A 23,292-nucleotide genomic window follows, 5' to 3' on the forward strand; every position below is an offset into this window, starting at 1 on the left:
CAATCAAGCTCACTCAACCCCATACGGAGAGAAACACACTGAACCTTTGCTCAGGTTACCAAACATGCATTCAAAGATCTTGTGAGGTGAAGCTCCGAGCAATAAAAGAACCACAAAAGAGGGGGAGAGAAAAAGGTTAACTAGTAAAACTGTAAGGTTAGACTGATGTTTGTCTTACCGTGCTGACCCTGAGTGGGTATAAACAGCTATCAAATGTGGTACAGAGGAAGAACCTTAACCTTATTACAGCTACATTTTTGCCAGTATTCTTCCTCATTTCAGTGGGCTTTATCCAAGGGTGCCAGAGAGGAGCGTTGAAGAATGTAGATTTCTCCTAGTACGTATAAAAAGGACTCGTACACTTGCTGCTCATTTGTACTCAAGCCAAACAGCCTGCTGGCTGGGGTAAACGGAGTATAAAATGGGTCTGACACTGCCTGTTCCCCTATAGATAATGGGTAGAAACAGCTAATGCTGAAAGTGGCCAGGCTGAAATAAAGGGCTTCCTTCATTAGAGCCAATAATCAGCAGAACAATGCCATTTTGTGTTTAAGTTAATGGGCTGTTTAAAAAAAAATCTATGAATGCTGCCTCCATTTAGCAATGGTTGCCCTTAATGGATGAATCTGGGAACACGATTAGCCACATTCTGCTTTAGCTTGGCCTGGTATAGATCTTGCCCATCAGGTTTTGTAAATGATCAAGTGGAGTTAGTCTTTCATGTGAAACTAGAGAAATAAAAGGCATTATTAAACAAATAATCACTAACAAGTAACATTATGTTCTGACACCATGCAAGTGTTGTATTGCACACCATCAATGGTGCACTCATAATAAATTAAATTTTCTGCCCTGCAAATTTGAGGATGCCTTTGCAAATAGTTTGGATTATATTTTGCATGCGGAGAAACAGAGGACACTACTGATGCCTTGTTATCTCTATTTTTCCTTGTTAATTGCCCGTGTCAACATGAGCGACACAAAGGGAAATAGAAACTGACCCAAGGCACCCCGTGGGCTGTCAGAATACTACAATAGGAATAAATATAATCTAGTTTATTTTGTTACTGACCCTCACTTGCATTACATGCAGTTAGAATATGCTGTTATATACCACTGATTTCCCATGGGAAAAAACGTGTTCCTGTTTATATGTGTTTGGCATAGTTACTGTGTTTTATAGAGGAAATGCAATCAAAACTTTTATAAAACCTAAAAAAGTACCCCCAAAAAACAACCAACTCTATAGGGTAGGGCTGTTAAAGGTGGCTGCTGAATCACAGAATGCCAAATGTCAGTGTACTGTCTTGATCTAGAGGCCATTAAAATCATGATATCATGATAGAACTACCTCTGCTCTGATTGATTAGGGCTGTTAGAGAGATTTGTGTCAGTGCCAGTTAAAGACCCCTTTATATGTATGACTATTGATTTTATACCTATGAGAAATATTACAAACTGAAAAATCCTTACATTTTATCAACACTCATTTTAAACTCATTTTGAAACAAAAAAGACTGCGACACGTTTACAGTACACAGAATGACAGAGTCATGGATAAACAGGCATATCTAAAGTTCAGATTGCAGGCAGGTTCTCATGCTGTTAACCTCTGACTTTCCATGCTGTCACCATTCCTGGGTTGCAGTTTCTGCTTATGCATAAAAAGCTCAAAATGAACAACAACTACAGCTAAATAGGCCACACAGCAAAGAAGCCTGACAAGGTTATGACCTGCTTTGTAAAGCATGGATTAACTAATAATTTGTTTGAGTCTGAATTAACAAATGACTACAAAGGAAGTTATATAAAATACTTAAAACTTCTATTTATCTAGAAATAAGATGAAAAGACTGCTGTAGCTGGCCTCTGTCAACGCATCTCTATTCACTGACTGCTGACAGCTTGCATCTTGTTTAGGTTTATATTATGATCCATACCTTTTCTTGCTCACACAACAGGCTTTGACCAAACTTTTGGTATAAAGTAAAAGCTTGCATGTCCTGTGTTTTGTTTCAAGTATTTTAATACTGTATTGGTTAAACCATAGCAACAGAAGGGGTTCTTGTGATACATTCACAATTCAAATACAAATAGTAATATTCTAGCCACAAAAAGTCTACTCTTCAGAGTCAGAAGCTTTAGCATGTTAAACAAAGTTCCCCTTTGATCTCATGTTGCTGTTTTTTAATGATGGTATCATAAATCCAACAGCTATCCTACTCTAGTTTATGACTTTCTAATTGGAGTGTACATGGGCGTGTTTGTTTGTGAGCTCCTCTCTCACAAACAAACCTGTCCTTGGGTTCATAAATTCTTCAGGCTATTTATATACATATAGAGCACCTTTGCCTAATGGTGCCAAACACTCGGACTAGCTCTAGCGTTGTTTTGCTGGTGACCATCTATTCAAAAATTAAATTTTAACCTTATTTATGGCAGGCAATGGAGGCCAAGCCTGTAATCAACACTGGTCGTGATAAGAAACCTTGATATCCAGGACTGTTTAGGAAATGCAGCCTTAGAAGTGTGAGATTTATAGTTTCTGATCATTTTTAAATTCTAATTTTTGATACTAATTATAATATTTTTTCTGTTACTATTATTATTGTAAAATTTTACACTGCCTTGGAAATGCAAACTGATGTTCTCCATGCCAAAGAAGCTTGTTTAAATTAATTTTTAGCTCCGCTCTCACCGCAGAAATAAAACAATATATACAAACAGTTAAAAATATTGAGTTAATAAGTCCAGGGTTCAAGAAAATCTTTTATAACAAAGTCTCAATGTAGCATCTTACTTTTACTTTGAATTGCTGTTTCCAATGTCAACAACAGTGAATTTCAGATGGACATTCTGTTGTTTACAGCAAACAAGTACTGAAAGTGAATTGCTGCTTTGCTGACATAGTCAAAGCTGCGATTCTTTCAAATATTTTACAAGTAAATATTGAAATATTCACAATATATTCCATTACGTCCTTGAGCATTAACTGTACTAACTTCTTTTTCAAAATTTTACTGGAAAAGTTTTCCTCTATAGAGGGTATATAAAGGACGTCATGGGAGGCCTTTACTCAGCTAAAAAGTACCAGCTTCACCCTATCCATTTTATTTCTGAGCAGAAGATGAAGAGGAACATCTAAAGCTAATGAGTGCATACTCCCACTTTTGACTTTTTTTTTCTTAACTCCTTCTTCAAGCAGTCTAAGGGCCAATACCATTTCTACCACTTAACAATTCCCCTTAGCCCTTCCTCTTCATCTGCGCCTTCCCCTTGCCCCTTGAAACAGAGTGGTAAGGGAAAACCTTCCCTTAAGAAACGAGATGCCACCTGATTGCTGTTCGTCATCACACATTGCCGATAAACACCTGCGTCATCGGGGTGATTATAAAGCTTCGACCGTCTCGTTCATACTGCGTTGATCTTCTCCACTTATTTATACAATTAATAACCCTCGTTTACACGTGTGGATACCAAAAATACAACAAACTTCAATCCTCAGTGCCATGTGTGTTTTCTGTAATCCGTGCCGAAAATATTTTTTCATTTATGCGCCTCCTTCGTAGCCTGTTGTGCCATTTCGCAATTGAACACAGTGCATGGAGGGGAAATTCATCATACCCCTTGGTTTCAAGTATGGTCCTGAAAAATCTTCATTTCAAGGGCTATGTAGCCCTTGGCCCTTAGCCCATAGATTCTTTTGTAGTCAAAAATATGACCTTTCAGACCATCCACTGACATGAAGAGCACATATTAAGGGATAACGCTGCTTCTATGACCTGTTGAATCCTGACTGTATGATGATGAACTTTCACCTATTTAGTGTCAGTCACTATCTGTGGCAATAAGGTTTTTTCTATTTAATTGATATCAATTCATTATCAATATCAGTCTTATGAAATCATTTGGGATACTGAAACACTTTGAAAAATATGCTGGAATCAAGACATCAGAGCGCTGAATTCCAAATTATTTATAATTAAATGTATAACATGCACATGTGGAAGAGAGGGAGAGAGGGGGAAAGCACCAAAGCAGGACTTGAATCGTGAAGCCTAACTGTCTTCAGTGAAACCGTCAGGTCAATCAGAGAAGTTTATGAAATTCCCTTAAGTCTACAGACACAAACTAAGCACTGTCTCACACCAGCGAGTCATGCAGACAGCGTGTAAACTAGGAGATCTGCGTAGGTTCACCGGTGCAGGCATAGTGCCATATCTGTCATGAAGCCACGGCCAGTGGATGAGAAAAAACGCTGGACGCGTGCCTGTCACCATCAAAGCATCAACATCTCTTCCCTCTTGATTTTTACGCCTCACATTATGCATGTTACATTATAGTAACAGCGAAAACAAGTGCATTGTGCCACACAAATAGCCATCCGTGCGAAACACAGCACCCCATGCAACTCACGGCGCAATGTCCAAGCGTGGACGTATATGGATACATGGCTGATTTAAGCGAAGCCTCGAGGCAGATAATTTGCCTTGACGAATCTTTTCAAATCACTCGGATAATTCAAAGAATCATTTCAGCCCTAGGTTACTGCATTCTGGTCAAATTTGCTTCAAAAGAATTACTAGCCTAAAGCTGAAGTATTCTTTAGGCCTACTTGTCTGTCCGTGTCTACACTCCAAAAGACAGTGACAGTGAGTGGTGTAGTGGAGAGGGCAAAGTAGAGGGACAGCGATGCCTCCTCTTTCCTGACATGTTCTTTGTTTGTCTGGTCAACCCATGGATGTATTTTTCTCGTTCAACTCAGTAAACGAACCTACATGACATGCTGTCTGCGCATTATTTGCCATGATATTAAAGCATGGTTATAACTAACAGTTTTAATGATAATCAAAATACAAACAGTATAACTATGATAATTGTAGGAGAATTTTATCATGGTTATTATTAAAACCAGTAATGTTTCATATCTAAAGCATTTATAAGTAATGTAACAGCATGTTGTGCTTTTGAGAAACCAGCCTTATTGTTCCTGCATTCATTTGATCTGTATTGAAACCCATCATATGCAACAGTAGGGATGCATGTGTTGTCCATCCACTACTACTTCCAGTTACACAGTTCCTTCAAATAAAAGCTTTAAAGGAAAAACAGCCTTTGGTAGAAGTTTGTTTACCTTCCCGTGCACCTACACCCTAAAGTGGGGGTGGAGGACCCAACTTCTTAGCTTAAGGATTAAACTCATTTCAGGCATTTTAAAAACAGTCTTAAGCTTTAGCTGCATACCAGCTCTTGAAGAAGCAGATGCATTTTCCACTTTCTACTGAGGGATGAAACATTCTTCATCAACAGACATTGTACCCTGCTGAGCTTATCTTAGAGTCACTCAGTGTTTCCATTATCTCTACAGTGACACTAGTCTTGATAGGTACACCACAATGTTGGCATAAAATCTTTGTTATAAACTTCATTTAAGACAACCATAGAGAGATTATTTCTGTTAGCATGAGTTTTCAAATCAAAGCCAGTCTCATATACTGTATTGTTCCCTGTTTAACAACATACTTCATACAAAAAGGATCATAAACACAACTAATGTTTCATCTATGTGAAAGCAAAGTAGCTCCATTAACGTAGCCTTTTTCTTCAACTTGGATAAACAATTAACCAAAATTACAAATTCTACTTTAACATGTCAACACTTTAACTTTGGTCATATTCATGACCAAATGCAGCTCCAGTGGCTGCAGAGTTCATCTGTCATAATACCACAGCACCGTCAGAAGAGCATACCACAGGCTGTTTGTTTCCTTTTGCAAATAAGCATGCTGTTGTTTCCTGCAGCAGACTGCCTTTATCAAATCACATCATGTGACGGAGCTGCAAGGCCACAGGCATCAGAGGCAGTCTGAGAGATGACCTCAGGCTAATCAGCACCAAGGAAGCATGGCAGATAAGAAAACAGGAAGTGCTTATTTATTCAAAAGGCCTTATGAAAAAGCCAAACCCTGTCAAAGTAATTATTTACTAGTGGGATATCTCTCTGATGATGGTAAAATAAAGCGTTTTCTGTACCTTCCTTTTCCTCTGCCCCAGGTATGGATTTGCAGAGGGGGATTTGCTAAGAAGTTCTTCTTTTTCTGGTGTGTTTTTCAGTCCAACCTTGGAAAATATTTGGAGAGAATTGAAAAATAAAGAGACTTAAATTTGAATATGTATACAGATTTTTTAAGAAAACACTATAGACCTGAAATTATTTGGCAATCATGGACAGCTGAACAGTTGCAATATTATCTGCAGAGGATGAAAAAAGCTTTCTTTAATTACTCTCCTGAGTCTACAGCTTATTATTTTTAGCTAAACCACATACTTGTCATATCAGATCTTCATTACTAAAAAGGTGCATTCACACTGAGCAATCTGATTACAATTACAGGCTGTGTACAAAGGTCAGCTGACCCTGGTAAAACCACTGATGCTCACTGAAACCTACACAAACGTCAGCAGAAATGCCTTGAGTTATGCTATTTTATTCACTTCACACAGATCTCATGGTTGATGTTAAAGGGGACTATGTAAGGGAATTTAAAGGGTTCATGCGAGTTTGTCCTAAAAATTTAAAGATAACATTTCACAGCAGACAGACTCAGACAAAGACGTTAAGGATGGGGAAGATAACACGTACACAATAACACACATGCAGGCGAGACTGCTGGAAAGCCAAGCACGCACCTTTATCCTGGGAACTGGTGTTGGTGTATTTCCATCAGGGAGGCTGGGTGATGAGTCTGTGTCTGTTTGTGTCTGGCTTGCCTCCTGGAATCAGGAGGACAAAAGAATAAAGAAGTCATACTCATACTATAGTTATGACACAGCTGTTCACAATCAGTAGGAACTCATTCTCTAAAGTTGCTCTACTTTTGCTTCTTGTTTGTAAGACTTAACAACAGATGTAAGAATAGATTTTAACAGGTTGAATATCTGCACCCACAAACACATGAACACTTCTTTTACACACACTTCCAGCCTATCAGCATTTTGTCACCACAGCAAAAGGCAACACTAGTGATCATGTATGCCCCTCTCAAAGACACCAAGAAGAAGGTCACGGGACGAGGGACCTCAGTATGCTGGGAACGTCTGTGTATATGTGTTAGTGTTTATGTACGTGAATGCATGTTTGTGTGTAAGATGAGCTTATTCTGACCAAGGAGTTTCCCGTGGGTCAGCAGGGTCTCGAGTGGCTGAGCCCTCAGGAATTCACCATACAGCACAGTGGGACATTAGAGGATGAAAATGGCTTTAAAAATGTTAGCATACGCTATCAAAAGATTTCCTGTTGCAGTTTAACTAACAGGAGAAATCTGCTTACTTTAATTTCTCAAATAATTAACTTCCCCAGTATTTCTTTTGGCATGGTCAGCAAAGTGTCACATGGGAACCAAACACTATGTCTGACGATGTTAAAAATGGCCAGAAAGGCATCCTGGTGCCCCGGTAAGGTCAGACAAGGGAGGAGCCAAATCCAGGTGGTTATATCCTTGTCACATCACTGTGGCATCAGATGGCTCATGTCACGTTTCAATAACAAAGCCATAAATCAGGGCTGAAGGATGTCTTTCCAAAAGAGGAAATTCTGAAAAAGTGTAAAAGTTTGACATATGATGGCTTTTAAAAGATACTGATACTGCAGTAGTAAACATTTTCTTTCATTTTTCACTCTTCAGTGAACAACATGTTTATCACTGACTTTGATTTTTTTAGGTCAATATTTCTGACTTTAATTTAATTGTGTTTAAGTCTTTAGAGATGTTACATAATTCAAACTTGCCATGATTGGTAAATGCTTTTCTGTGGGAATTGTTAGAGCCGTTTTGCTGCCGTAATTTTCTGACCTTACTTTGACTACATTTCAATGAACTTAAAGCCCTTCAGAATAAAAATATGCAAGAACACAGCAGTAGCTTTCAGTGATGACACAGGCAGGATACTGATAATCTTTTCAAGGAGATGTTTTTGGACCTTTATTAGACAATAAGTTACACCTGTTAATTATGGGCTTCAACTAATTTATTCAGAATTAAGACACCTGTCAAAATAAATTGATAAACAAATAAGTAAATACACAGATACATGAATATACTGAAAATAAATATTAGCATATTCTAGATTCACCAGATTTTATTTTGTGTTCAGAGCCAGATGTTTGTCTTTCTTTGTGTCTGATCTTGTGGGAAATGGGAATATGGACTTATAACTTCAGCATTTTAAAAACCTTAAAACATTTTTGCAGATACACATCCCACTAATATCAATGTAAATGTTTTTACTTAGTTCTTCACATATCTTTTGGAAAATATTAATTTGGAAATAAATCTCATACTACCAAACTCTAATGATTGTGAAACCTGTGGTTTACTTTGCTGTGCCTCTTAGGCTTGCTTACTCCCTGCTATATTTTCCACAGGTAGATGAAGCAGCTTGATGCAGACCGGAAAAGCAGCAGACCAGGCAAACCAGCTAATCGATGAAGACATCAAGCATCCTAGCAGCAAATATAAATCAACAAGCTCCAGACTCCAAAACAGCCACCTGTGGAGGACTCTTCCCCGCAAGGATGGGATATAAGATCAATAGTTGAATCAATTTTAGCCTGGCGTTATGTAAGAAAATATTTATAAAGTCGTCCAGGTGGATGGGTAGAGGATGAGCGCACATCAGCAAACTCAGACTGTCTTGAGTGCATGGGCACAATATATGACTCACAGTTTGTTTCCAACTTATATACCTGACCTAAAACACTGATATGTTTACATAAACATTAGCATCTGGTGCTCCGTTGAGTGTACCACACCTTCAGAACGATAAGCCTTGATTGTTCCTCTGGGCAGCCTTCTCCATCTCTGTCAGCCTCAAATATATTGCTGTAGTTCTGGATGAGCTTCACCATGATCTTGTTACAAATATTTTGGTCCTTCAATGCCTCAAAACCAGGAGCAACACTGTAAAATAAAATTGGAACATAAAAAATCTGATATTATCAGAGATTTAACAAGATTTAACATTTTGTTGTAGAATGGCATTCCAGTTCTCTATCTCTTCCTTTATTTTACAGCACTGTTCTAATCTGAAAGGGATTTTTATAATTAAATAAAAGTTAAGTTAACTTGACTGACTAGACAGACAGCAGCTGCCACAGTACGTTTGAAGTCTGATGCTTTTGAACAGCTGTTTGAGATGTACGCTGGGCTGTAAGCCTAATTATATAACCTTAACAGACACCACACACACACACACACACACACACCCACACACTCTCACACATGCACACGACTAGTCTCTGATGAAGAGAACAGGTTGTACAGTATGGCAGAGGACCCAGTTCATTTTTCCTCTATTCTGCCCGCTGAGATCTGATCTTTTAACTAGGCAGGGTTTCCCAGCTTACACACATCAGTTTATCACTGGAGATTCCCACCAGTTACACGTCTGAGGACAGCAGCTGTAGATGGAAATGTACAAGGATGGTTTGAAAACTCAGTGCCCAGTAATCACATCATAAATAGACTAGTGAGAACAGTAATAATAAGCTCAGCAGCTGGAGGGAGCTATAAGAGGGCCCTGATGCATCATTTATTTATGGATGTTATCTCAACATTCAGGAAGCTATTTACTTGAATTGTTTCTAATTTGCTGCATGACATTTACTTCAAAATTCCTCACCAGACTTAAATGATCTGAACTGGCTTAACTCATGCTGTGCAGTGTTTGAATGATCTAAAACCAGGTTTCAGAGAAACCAGCACCTGACTAAGAGATCTTTTACATATCAAAGGCATAAACTGATATTTGCAAATCATTCAAGAAACAGGCAGGAAATCAGTACTCAGATTGTTCTTTTTCGTAAAACAAAGCAGTTTAAACAACTCTCTCAGAAGTAAGTTCACTAAGCTACGACACCACCTGCTGGCCACATAGGTTATAAAAGAGAGGGGGACAGAGAGACAGAAAGAGAGAGAGAGCAGTAAAGTATCTTTATGGACACTCTTTAAGATTAAGATGTTTGTATGCAAATTAATTGTTGAATGTTTTTCTTCTTAAGTCTGGCAAGACATTGCTTGAATGATGACTGCACTGCAAATACAAAAGTTTTCTCTAAATGTAAGAAATCTATTCTGTTGAAGTGTAAACACATGAAAAAGTTGAAAAACTGCTTCAGGCTTTAATTTGTGACATTTTTTAAAAACAGGTGCAATTTCTTTGGGATAAAATAGACTTGTTGGTCATTATCTCACTTCATATGCTCTGTATGTGGTAGTTTATGAAGGGGCATTTATAAGACATGCGAAAGATCAGCCTATGTCTCTGTCACTCTGACAAGTTGTAGCGCCAGAAGTAGTGGTGATGAGACTAAATTCCTCTGTTATAACCATCAAGGCTTTCCATGAAGCTTTTATGACAAAACCAAGTGTTATAAGATGGTCGTAGTTAAGCACCAAACATGCCATTACTTTGGGACTGTTGGTGATGATCTTCAAGGACACAGACACACTGAAGTAGGCCTGTTTAAAGACAGAGTGTAAAAAATAACGAGTTGAAACAGGACATACTGATTCCTATGCTCTCACACATGAATCATTTAAATCAATAATCCATTAAAGTTAATTTAATAATTTGAATTGGATTAACCATTACGACTGGGTCAAATGACTGATTGTAATGGTGCTGCTTGTAGTGACAATGTGGAAGGTAATTGAAATCCTAAAAACATTTTTTTTTAGCTATGCAGAGATTTTTAGAAGTCAACTATACTAGTAGACCTTAGTTTCATCAACTTAATTTTAAATGGCAACAAAAAGCTGTTTCCAGGAAAAAAAGGCCCTTGTTTAAATAATTTACAGTGCTGTTCTGCACCAAATGGCACCAAGACAAAGCAAGCTTTTTGAACATTGGGGATTATTACACAACTAAGAGCCTGGTATTGAAAAACAAAGCTTAAAATAGAGTGAATATTGTATATTGACCTCAGATTTATTTTAGGTGGGCAGAAAAAATACTCCAGATGAATGCTGATTTACTCTAACCTGCTGTAAGTGTTAATATGAAGCTTCTTGCTGCCTTATTAACCACAAAAATAACAAAAACAAAAAACAAACTCAAAATACATACCAACGTTGTACTATGCAGCTTGTTGTGGCGGCCCCAAGAGACCAAAAAACAGTGATTAAGTTCTGATAATTAAAAATTTATTTTGTTGAAACAGCTACTTAAAAGCAAAAGAGATGGATGACTGATTGTTGATGAAGGAATGAATGCAATTTGTGCTTGGTTATCTATTTTGATTGCCTGAAGAAAATGCACCTTTAAAAAGGTTTAAGGTCATACTCGGCTGAGGGTGGATCAGTAGGTAGAGTTGGTTGACTTGCAGGTGGTAGGTTGCGGGTTCAATCCCCAGTTCCTGCAGTCACATTTTTAATATATCTTGGTCAGGACACTTAACCACAATTCGCACTCACTGATTTGTTGGTTGTGTGTAAATGTGTGTGGATGCATACACACGCAGAATTAGCTAATACTGATGGTCAACTCTCCATAGCAACCTAAGTGTGTGAATGTGGAGTGGATGGAGTGAAAGGGATTGATAAATAGTTGTATCAGCCCACTACCATAAACCAGCATATAATTCAGTCAGTCCAAAGAAATACAAACAAACAAAACGCTCACTGAAAGACACTGGGTCCAAAAACAGTGGCAAGGTTCAGTGCAGTCATACGGTTTTCCTTGTGGTTGCACTCGACATGGGTGAGAAAGTGGCAGAGGTACTGGAGAAGTCTGATGTGGACGTCTGGAAGCTGTTGGAGCATATCTCTCATGTCTGAGCAGGAAACGTCATCACCACACTCTATAAACACACAAAAGAGCAGAAGAGGTCAGAGGTCAAAATATTTTTCTTACAGCTATTGTTGGTTTCCATTAAGACAATTTTCAGAACTTTTGTGTAACAGCTGATAAAAGCCCCACTGTGTATGCAGCCATTTATTTACACCTGAATAATGAATGATGACTAATATAGGCAAATGAACAGATTTTGGAGCAGAAGTGACAGCTCCATTTGCCAGCTCTATGAAATATCTTATAACAGCTTGTTGTAACTAGCACTATCTGAGCATTAGAGCAAAGAGCCTGAAAATATGTTGATGCTATTACATGGGGTACATAAATGGGTCAGAGTTGGATAAACCAATGGGACTACTTATCCTGAATGAATGAATGAATGAATGAATGAATGACGCAAACTTGGTGCCCCTGTAAGTCTACATGAGTGTGTTTGAGGGTTGGCATGAGTGCCCTTCTGTCTGATGAAGTAGAGTGAGACAGGAAATAATGACTTAGGGAAATCACAGCTGCTCCTAATGTAAGACTTGATGTTTCTGTGTATGAGGGAGCAGTGTTGTGCTGGGTACTAAAATGTGTTTGTGTAGTGATGGGGGGAAGATTAAACAGTTTATAATGAAAAGTTTACAAATTTTACATGTTGGTGCATTTAGGCAACACATTTTTATACAGGCAGGCGGTGGACAACGAACACTTCTGGTTTGTTACCAAAAATACAAATAAAAACATCATTTGTCGTCATTGTCTGAAACTGTACTTAAGGTGTTGCCAGACCTCATATGATGTCTAAAAATAATTAGATATGTTTCTCAGATTTTTTTTCTTTCAAGCAAGGGAACTGAGGTTAGTCATATGATGGGTTTATTAGACTTATGGCATGTCTTAATAACTTTAAGTGATGACAGACCATTGTTAATTACAGACAATGAATAAAACACTTGGTCAATCAATGGGTATTTTCACATCCTACAAATTAATATCAGCCCTATAAAGCTGGGATGTATAATATTATCAGCAATACATTGATAGAGCAGATGCTAGCTTAAAAAGTTAAATATCAGTATCAGCAGACATAAAAACTGAGTTTTTAAAAGTTGCCACGTACCGTGCTCATAGTCGATTAATGCTGGGTCTTTGTAATCAAACAAAACAAACAAAAATCACAACAAGAATAGACTAGAGCTGCTCTTTTTGTTTAATGTCTTGAGACAGCATTTGTTATGAATCAGCGCTATAGCAAATAAAGACTGATTGATTGATTAACTGATATATTAAAATCAACCATTTTAAAATAAGGTTGCGTCAGATGATTTAATTAATCAAAACAATTTTATTTGATAGCACAGATCAAATCTTTCACTGAGGAGTACTTTTGTTGCATCTGGCCAAATTCCCTGGAAATAAGACAATTTATGAAGTATATAAGCAAAAACCAATGCTGCAGCCAAGATGCTCACTCTCATCCCACTAAATGGATTAAAAAAGTGATGGAGGAGAGTAAAAACTATCCACTAACACTTCAGTTGCCAATTTATTTAACCTACTTCTACGACCTCCAAGATCATGGCCAGAATTTGGGGGTCCATCACTTTCCCTCCCTCTCTCACTCAGACACTGGACTCAGCAGTTCTTTTCTATGCACCGCCTGGTGCTGATGACTGCAGTGCTACTAGTAAGTTTCAGCATCTAAAGATAGCACTACTTATCATCCAGTCAGGGTCATGACCTAAATATTCACTACACTTGTGAGGGTATCGATGTCATATCCAGGATTTGGGGAGCTGACAGGTCTCACATGAGGACTGGAAAAATATCAAACGTGATCTAGTTGAGCTGATAGAATTTTTCCAGGACACATAAGCACGGGACTTGAGCATTTAACTGCAAACAGAAACCATTTCCTGACCTTGGTAGTGATGTATCAGTGCCTGCTGGACTGTGGAGTCTACCAGACCCTCTGGCAGGTCCCTGAGGTACCGTTTGAGCAAACTGGCCACTGTACATGAGTCAGATTCAGAGAAAAGGTCCACCTCTTCTCCACTCTCCAGCCGCTGTTTAAGGGTCTCCACAGCCCTCACATTCCCGTTAACTCTGAACAGACCCTCCTGATGCAAGGCTGAAGAAAAAATAGGAAACCAATGTAAACTTCAGCATTATAACTGATGATAGTAAGAGCCAGGCAATTGATCATTTAATAACAGATAAAAGGGAAAGACAACAAACCTTTCCTAAAAGAGGCTTATTGTTTGACAACATTGAAAGAATTTCATAGTAGGTCTAAAAACTTGTATTGTCCTAATTTTTAAATTTACATCCATCAAAATATGTGGCTATGGTCCCTCAATGTTTGTTTGAAAACTGCTTGCTGAAAGGTGATTTCTTCTGACCCCTCAATGTTCACGAAGTACAAATTTGTTCTCCCTGGGGTCTCAGCTCTCCAAATAAAATAAACAGTACATTACTAAAACAGCCAGTGAATACTTAAGTCAGTTAAAGTAAATGTAAGGGATATTTTAACTGTATATGATGATGGAGAAGTGTTACCATTCTTGAGTGATTTAGTCGTTTAATGGCTTATGTTAGCCCCCAAATGTTGACCTAGCCTAGCGCATCTCGCTTGTTGTCTTCAACACTGGCTTAATGTTAGCCTTAATATAGTGTTCAAAAACAATGTAATTTGTCTTTCTAGAGCTTCAACGTTACCTTATCTTGAGCCAGCAGCAATCTATGGAAACGTGCTGGACATTTCTGTGCACTTTCAATAATTTAAGACCGAGCATTACTATGAGACCACTCAGATTTCAGTTACTTAAGCTAAACGGCTAATTACTTTATGGGTCATTTGGCTAACCCTGCCCTGGATTCTACTCAAAACCACATTGTGAGGTGGATATATGAAGCCAATTCATCCAAATACGAATATCTAAATTAGTTTTTCAATCTCCTCTCCGAATATGAAGACATACTGACTTTCATATATCTCAGTAAGTATACCAGTATGTTAGATCCGGACAGTCAGAATTTAAAAAAAATTAACGGCTAGATAATCCGCCGCCATGAGAAGTCTTCTGGAACTACTTTCTACAGAGGAAATAGTTCAGTTTAAATAAATGTCCGTTATTGTCGTAAGTATCGGGGGAGCCATGCATCTCGTTTTCTAAAAAAGAATAACTTACTGTTGATTATTTTTCCATGTAATATTGATTCGCCTGTTCTCTTAGGATCATGGCATGCGCCTTGACCTCACTTTGGTGGGGAGGTAAACTGGCCAAATAGGTGGAGGCCTATCAGAGAGTGACAGGGCCTGCGGAAGGTAGTGTGTTTTCTAAGTGTTGTATGTTTTTAGAGGAAATCTTAATTGGAAATTAATAGTAAATCCAGCCCTGGCGTCACATGTGGAACTGTTACTATTTTCCGTCAGGTAGCCAACTTAAATATCTAATTTGGTGGTGAGTTAGTTTCCATGCTTTTAAAAGAAAACTTTGACATAATAGACCTACTGTTCAGAGGTCTGCAGCTTCAGGAGCCATGACAGAGAAGTTCTGTTTTCCTTTACTGACACCCAGTGGTCAAACAGCAGAAGTGCAGAAAAGGAAAAAGTAGGTCAATATTATCAAGCTTCATATGAGTGCACGGTTAAGGCTGTGTTTTTTGCCCAAAATATATTTACTTCACAAAAGGCAAAAGACGATATAAAATTTTTGGATAGCCTACATTAGTAGGCTTAATGTTGCTGTCACAATAGGCTCATCTAATTTTAAAAGTCCGGAAAAGTATCAGGTCTTTGTTGGAGCTGTAGTGATCATCTGGGATTAAAGCATGATGAATTTTATTTTTGATGTATCCACTTCTGAATAAAGAGTACACCCACTGAAGAGTAATTTATTATTTATTTTGCTGATAAATTTAATTTCTACTTTAGATGTATTGATTCTAGGTTGGGTAGGACCAGATGACTGTTTTTTATTTTATTTATTTTTTGGTTGTTTTGTTTTATTTATTTATTTATTTATTTATTTATTTATTTATTGGGGGGGGGGGGGGCTATTGTGGGGAGAAAAAACGGAGAAATATCACTGATGTTCACTCTCCTTGTCTGTACTGCACTTTTAAAACGAATAAATAAAGGTATAAAAAATGTAAGCTATCACTGATCTTTTATCCTAACACAGTAATTACTTTAACATCCTGAGACCAGAGCTTTTGTTTTTAATGCATATTTAGTTTCTCCAACTTATTTAACAGTAGGTCCCCAAAATCCCCATAAACTCTCAGAAATTTAAAGGAAAATTACCAAAATTGCATGTTAAATTCCAAAAATAACTTTAAAAAATACCCCGAAAAGGTCATCAAATTTTTCCCAAACGTTGCAGTAAACTTTTCTTTAAAAAGCCCAAAGCTTTACATGAAAGTTAAACCAAAACTTACATAAAAATTACATAAGAATTTGGGAAATTCCTTTTCCCAAATTTCAAACCAAGTGCCACTTCAAATTCTAATCAAGCCTCCAAAAAATTTAATTCTGCCCTAAATTAATTTACAATAAAATTGAAAAAATTCAAAGCAGCCCCCCAAAAACTTCATGAAAATTTCAAAGTGAGTTCTCAAGGCATCCCATGCAAATTGCTTGTGTGGAAATTCTGGATAATTACCATAAAAAAATCTAATATCAAAATGTATTACTATCCTGTGGGGAAGCTGAAATATAACAATTTACTCCTAATATGTATGCAGGGTCTCAGGGGGGTTAAATAGCTGGAAATTTGAAATATTTTTCTTTATGCATATATTACAATTATGTGTAGAATAATAGTTGAAATTACATTATAACTACAGATAAAATTATTCAAACAAAGTGCAGAGAACTCTGCAGTGCAGTTCATCTTATTTCTTTCCAATCTGCAATTCATTTCAGGTTCATTGGGTTGGATCGTTTAACATATCAGGAAGGTTTGCAAAATAGTTCACTGAAAATTGAAGTACTTGTGATTTGCTTTCAAGTGTTGTTATTGTCTGCTTTTAAGGCCTTTTTCATTAAGAAAGAAACATCCACAGATACTCAGGATATTTATGATCAACAGGAAACTATTTATGTTTTTAATTTAGGAGATCAGGTGTTACTTCTTTTCTTTCTACTGTATTCTATTTTGTTTTTTCTCACCATGCTTGCGTAGATACTCCACCATCCTCCTCAGCACCAGGGGCACACCATCCTCCATCAGGCCCTTCTCCTGCAGCTCAGACAGAGTCACTCCAAACAGCTTGGTATGCTTGGCAGCCACTGTCCTGGGTCGCAGTAATGGTATCTGAACCATCTTCTTCATGTCTTCTTTAACCTGCACTGCTGTCTTGTTGTGCTGCAGGGAGAAGAGCAGAGAGCAGCAGTCAGCCGCTGACACTGTGGGACCACAGGGCAGCACTGGAGCCTGCATCAGGTTAGAGAACGTGGAGACACCTGCCCTAGAGGAAGGAGGCTCACTCTGCTCCACAGACTGAAAGGTACGTGTGGTAATGATGGTAGCGGGTCCATGAATGCGCACTTAGAGGACGGAGTGTGCTCAGAGCTGAGAGGAAGAGGAAGTGGAGAGCTGGCCGTGCATGTGTTGCTACGACAAAGATCAAGTTCCCATGCAACACCTTTGGTTAAAGGTATTGCTCGAGTGACACACACCACTACATAAATATACACACACATGCATGATCAGGTGACATATAGAGGGAATTAAAGCAGGTAGATTAGAGTTTGCTAAAAACCTGAAGGGTTATTGCTCAAATATTCTATATTTGGACATAAAGATTGTCCGATAAAAGTTTTTTTTTTTTTTACTGGAAGGCTTTTGTATTAAAACACAACATTTTTCAAGTTAAAAAATGACAAATGTGATTATCCTCACATTTTTTCCAGTGCCTGTTGTTATTTCCATCCATGCATTCAAAGTTGGACAGGTCATGTTTCTGCACAGTTACAAAAAGTTGATCTACTGTGCAGGTCCACCCAAAACCAGACTTTTAACATACAAGTAAAAGTGTCAGTAAGACTTAAATTGTAAGTCACATTTCTCAAAATCTGACCCAGACAACTAGCTGTGATTGGGGGTTTATCCATACTTACATGTATAGACCTCACTCACCCTCAAACTTGTCTATGAGTGTCATGCATGCTCCAGACTTTTAGCACTAAAAGGTGAACAGCTCAAATAAGTAGAAGAAAAAAAGACTAAGCTGTGATTCTTCCATGCTCAAGTATGGTAAACTACCCTGGACTGAGCAGAGATGGAAGAGGAGGTGGACTTTGGCATGGCATAGTTTCTCACACAAGCACAGGCTTCATGTAAACAAAGCCATACGTGTGTCATATTATGATGTGATGATGTATGTGCAAGAGCCGAGCACTGTGAGTTCAGACAATCACGCTTCAGCACAGCAGGGTCTAGTGTGAGTGCGCCCTGACTGCCATGCCAAACCAGTTCACCTCCGTGGACAAACTGAAGCATTTTATTTGATGAGATAATCCACCAACTGTTCAGCATGTCTTATATGGTAACTTTTCTGGACAAATAGTGCCACATGCTGGCTCTATCTGCACCACACACTCTCCAGCTGTCTTTCTGAGTGTAAACATTGTGTGTACACAGAAATTTCTCTGTGATACAGAGACAGGAAGATTACTGATTCATTCGACCCATTTAACTAAAGCATAATGTCTTTATGTTTGACTAGGCAGTACAGAGAGGGGAAAAAAGCAATGACACACAAACCATAAGCAGGACTCAGAAAGATTTCCTTCATAGCAAGTTTTCATCAGGTTGCCATGGCTACATCTACATCATGTGACTTATTGTTATAGCTCCAGAGTTCACCACTTCAAACAAGTTAAGTGACCCGCACACTGGCGTGGGAGGCCCATGATGATGATTTGCCCAGAATGAGGTCCTGAGTGAAACAGTGGAATTACCATCCTTTAAAGGCAGGAGGAGGTGCTAAAGAGGAGGTATAGTTAGTTTATTTCCTGTCTGATCAATTGTTGGAGACAGAATGGGTACAGGCATGTGCCACACTCAGATCAGCTGATTAAAGCCCACCTCACAGATGGCGCAGAGATGGCTAAGGAGGCATGATCTTTACCCTGGCAGATGCTCTATAGCTTAGATTGGGAATGCTTTTTAGGAGCTCGGACAGGCAAGTGTGCCTTTCTAATTAATGTGATCACGGTAATGGTATTTTAGTACTTGTTAAGTTTGGCCCTGAATGCTTCATGCATTCATGCACAACAAAAAAATCCATGTGAAATAGAGAAACTCGTACAAATAAAAACCCAAAACACTGAACACACTAGATCTGCACAGAAACAAAACATTAACAAAAGAGAGCGATAGGAACACCATGGTACTGTTGCATAATCCATATGGCCTTAGGAAATGTTATAAATTTTGACAACATGAGCATGTAAGGATGCTCTTTAAGGCAGCATAAAAAAAATACACTTTCAATTGGTCCGTTATGTCTTGTTGGTATGTAAAATTATAACTACCTAAATGAAGTTTAATATTATATATTTTAGCATACAGTACATGAATGATTAATGAATCAATATTTTGTCTCATCATGTACATGACCCATGCCACATGGAATTTTTCAGAAGCATTACCCTAAGAAAAGAAAATATTCTGCAGTCCAGCCAGCATCAAACAGCACACTGCACAGGTGCAGCAGTCTGAGCTTGGTAATACTGCCTCACATTGGTGTTAATGGAGCAGTGGGTTGCAAATAGTCTCCAGTCGTTACTACTCATGCAGGTGTTAGAGGGCTAAGCTGGTCTGAGCTTGATCTGACTGTGATAGGCATTACTCAACAGATGTCCCCTAAATCTCTTTACTATCATGCACAAACGCATATGCTTACCCCCTCCACCACACAGACACACTTTTTGTCCCTTTGTTTTCAATGTATGAAAACACATAAATATTTTTAGGAGTTAATCTGTCAAAAGCTGATTACTGATTTTATTTTCCTCATCTGATATATTATCAGAAACTTGCAAAGAAAATGAACTGTTAAGGATGTCTGCTAACCCCAAACAAGACAAAACATAAGGAACAACAAAAGATGTCCACAAACAACAACAAAACATAAAAAAATAAGATTTGTTAATTTTCACTGAAAGATTTACATGATTATATTTAATTTAAGAAACATTTCTTTAAAAGATTCTCTGAAATTAGAGGCAAACAAACAACTGAGTAACCACAACAAAAAGTAGACAAAACTAGCTTGGAGTGGAACAAACCAAAACCACAAAGCTCCTAAAATAATCTATAAACTAGAGCTGATACCAGATTTAAGTGCAGATGGCCTCGTGGTTTTAGGTGCGCTTCATGCACGCCGGCGACCCGGGTTAAAATCTGAACTCTCATTCTGAGTCTCTCATTCCTGTTCTCGACTCAATCCACTGTCCTCCTCTGTGAATAAAGACATCAAAAATATATCTAAAAAAGTGATACCAAATTTTTGAATTTCAGTAAAAGCTGGAAAGATCTGTGATGGAAACCTTGCAATATGGATATTTGAAATCAATCCTGTAAGAACCACGGGATACCATTATTTCAATCTTTTATCTTTTTATTTCCAGTTATTTCTGTTCGTACTATTTTTATATGAACATCAACCTGTATGGAAGCTGGCGTAAGTCAGAGAAGTAGTTTGTGTATAATTTAGCTTAGATGAGTGCTTTGATAAAGTAGCATGAAAAAATAGAAATAGAAAATGTCAAATGATATTGCTATCTTTCTTTTTACAGAAACAAACAAACAAAAAACTTCCTGGACACCAATTACTGGTTAATTTAGTTACTTTTCATTTCTTCCCTACCCCTTAGAAAAGAAAAATCTGTGAACACATACCAAAATTTGGCAAACTCTCAATGGTACTACAAAGGTCAAATAAATGAGTTAAAAAAAAATCAGAATAATCATTGTAATCCATAAGAATAGTGTGTAGTGAGTCTGCTCTCTGTCTGTATTTACTAATTGTCTTATATGGGACATTTTATAAGCGTCAGTGTTTGTGTGGTGATGTGATGCTCACAGTCAAAAGGGTTAGAAGGCCGGGACATAAAGAAAAACTTTTCAGGACCATGCAACATCACTTTCTCTGCTCTCTATCTGCTACGGACACTAATGTCATTGTGCATGAGATGACAAAGGGACTCAATGAAAAATATCTGCAGCCTGATCAGTCAAAGAGTTCCTGGGGTCCTCTGCTGTGGAGTGCAGAGCAGCTGGGAGGAATGAGCGTGACTTCAGTAGATGAACATTTGTGAGGCGGCTTCAGCATGTTCCTAAGCTCTTAAAGCAGTGATTTTGAAACTTTTTCTGCCCCAGGTACAACTAGAATCAAGCCAGAATCTCTAGGCACACCATATAAATATCAATAAAGCATAGCCTCTTTAATTCATGTGACAGTATTTTTAGTTGTATGTATGGATGTGCAAAATCCCATGGCAGGCCTATACTTGCTCTAGAGCAGAACTGCTGTGAAACAATCAAAAATATCATCTTATTTCCCTGCATCACTGCTTTATTTGTCACTACCTGAATTTCCTTCTCTCTATTTGCTGATGACATCTCTGAATTGGAAATACTCATACGAACAGCTGTCTGTTTATTGGTATTTTCTATCAGAACTTTGGTACTCTTCAATACTATGGTATGCATAAATAATGTTGAAAAAGTGTAAAAATATCAAATATTTTGACAGTCTCACTGTAAACTAGCAGCAAATAATCCCAGGATGACTTGCAGAGTGATTTGACATTTTTTGTTGGTGCAAGGGCAATCTTAGTGTTCATGTTTTTTTCCATTATTAGCACTGACAAAAGCTAAAGTTTGACTTACTTTCTGCAAGTATATCAGCTAAGAAAGCATTAATTTGTGAGGGAAAGAAGCAATGTGCAGAGCAGAATGTTTTCCCTCCATTTACACGAAAGGAAAAGTGTAATGTTGGTTTTGTATGCAGCTGCATTTATTCCCTTAGTGACACAGACTTTATTTATACAGTATGTCACTGTGTAGGAACGTTTAAACTGGGGATAAAAATAACAGCACCCCACTCTCACAGCATACCTCTTTTTGACAGTTTAAAAGTCAGTTTCAAGGTTTTTTGTGAAGTTGAGCTTTTACATTCAAACAGCCAAAACAGAAACACTTCCGATGGCACTCATTTGCCTCTATTGTTTAGGCAGACAGTCTGCTGTGATTACCCTTATAATCCTCATCCCCTCTTCCCCTCCCCCGTCTTTAAAATTTGTTCACACTTCAGCTTCTGACAGTGACAAAGAAAGCTATTGTCATTGACTATTGAGAGACTCTGGAAGTTAATGACTGTCTCCTTTTCCTCTCGAAACATTTTATTTTAAGTGTGAGCTTGAGATAGTATCGTTACAAAAGTGATATTTAATGGAAGCAACAAAGCACATCGTTTTCTCGAGAGGTTTAAGAAAAATAAAATCCACACGAGCAAGGCCGTTTACTGTGTCTCTCTGACACTCCCATAAAGAGGATAGCAAGCCCAAGCATGTGTCCCTTCACTCCCTGCCCTCCTCCCCTCTCCCTCCCCCCGTCTCTGCCCCAGTCCCTATGTGGGTGGCCATAGGAGCAACTGGTAGCAATAGCATCACAGGCACAGGGAGCAACAGCTGCTAAAGACAGGACATTACAGCCAGAGACACAAGGTTGGAAAAATACACAAAGTCTAGTTTCTGTAACAACATATTTTCCATTTAGAAAGTGGATATATGTTAGAAAACTGAGCAGATCAAATGAAGCTAACTGTATTTATCCCCAGTTTCTTTTGTAGAGGAAGGGTAACCGTAAACCAGAGCTGGATAACAAGGAAGCCATCTCTGTTTTGGCTGCTAATGAAACTTTTTATCTTGATGCCAGCAGTCCTATAATATGTGAGCAGCAGGAAGTCCCATTTCACTGCAGGAAGAAGACAGTTGTCCCATCTGGAACTTTTAAGAAAGCAAAAGACATGCACTCATTTCAACCCATACACCAAACAGAGTGTAGACACTGAACAGAACCATTCTGCATACTTTAGTCCTTAATCACAGTTTGAATGAGAAATCTCAGAGCCAGCTCAGCCTTTGTAGCCTCTACTCACACAGATGGTCAGAGCTCCTGCCCCCATTCTTCCACAGAAGAAGAAGAAACGCCTGCTGAGGCAGAGATGAGAGGAAAAACTGCTGCTATCCTCCCTCCTTCTTTCTTCTTCACTCTGTTCCAGGACAAACTCTTGGACTTTTCCCAGTGCTGGGAATCTTTTTGACTTTAAAGAGAGCCATCAAAGTACTTTAAAGAAAGCAAACCATAAATAATCCACGTCAGGAGAAAGTTTAAAGAAGTGCTGTCAGTGCTGGCAGCCTGTGTGCTGCTTACA

General features: G+C 38.2%; 1 protein-coding gene across 5 annotated transcripts in view; it reads right to left on the reverse strand.

Annotated features, from left to right (window-relative positions):
- fam13a (family with sequence similarity 13 member A) overlaps nt 1-23,292 on the reverse strand; it is a 64,412-nt gene extending 41,120 nt beyond the window's left edge. For 4 of the 5 annotated variants that reach the window (XM_041785278.1, XM_041785275.1, XM_041785276.1 and 1 more), the window contains exons 1-7: nt 23,017-23,292; nt 17,015-17,210; nt 13,760-13,969; nt 11,683-11,860; nt 8,813-8,960; nt 6,691-6,774; nt 6,034-6,120 (exon numbers count right to left, since the gene is read on the reverse strand). In XM_041785278.1, coding sequence (XP_041641212.1) covers nt 6,034-6,120; nt 6,691-6,774; nt 8,813-8,960; nt 11,683-11,860; nt 13,760-13,969; nt 17,015-17,210; nt 23,017-23,043 — 930 coding nt within the window. In that variant the 5' untranslated portion in view covers nt 23,044-23,292. The remainder of the gene's footprint in view (nt 1-6,033; nt 6,121-6,690; nt 6,775-8,812; nt 8,961-11,682; nt 11,861-13,759; nt 13,970-17,014; nt 17,211-23,016) is intronic. The other variant, XM_041785277.1, reaches the window with a different exon arrangement.

This window comes from Cheilinus undulatus, linkage group 4 (assembly GCF_018320785.1).
Source record: "Cheilinus undulatus linkage group 4, ASM1832078v1, whole genome shotgun sequence".
NCBI lineage: Eukaryota > Metazoa > Chordata > Actinopteri > Labriformes > Labridae > Cheilinus > Cheilinus undulatus.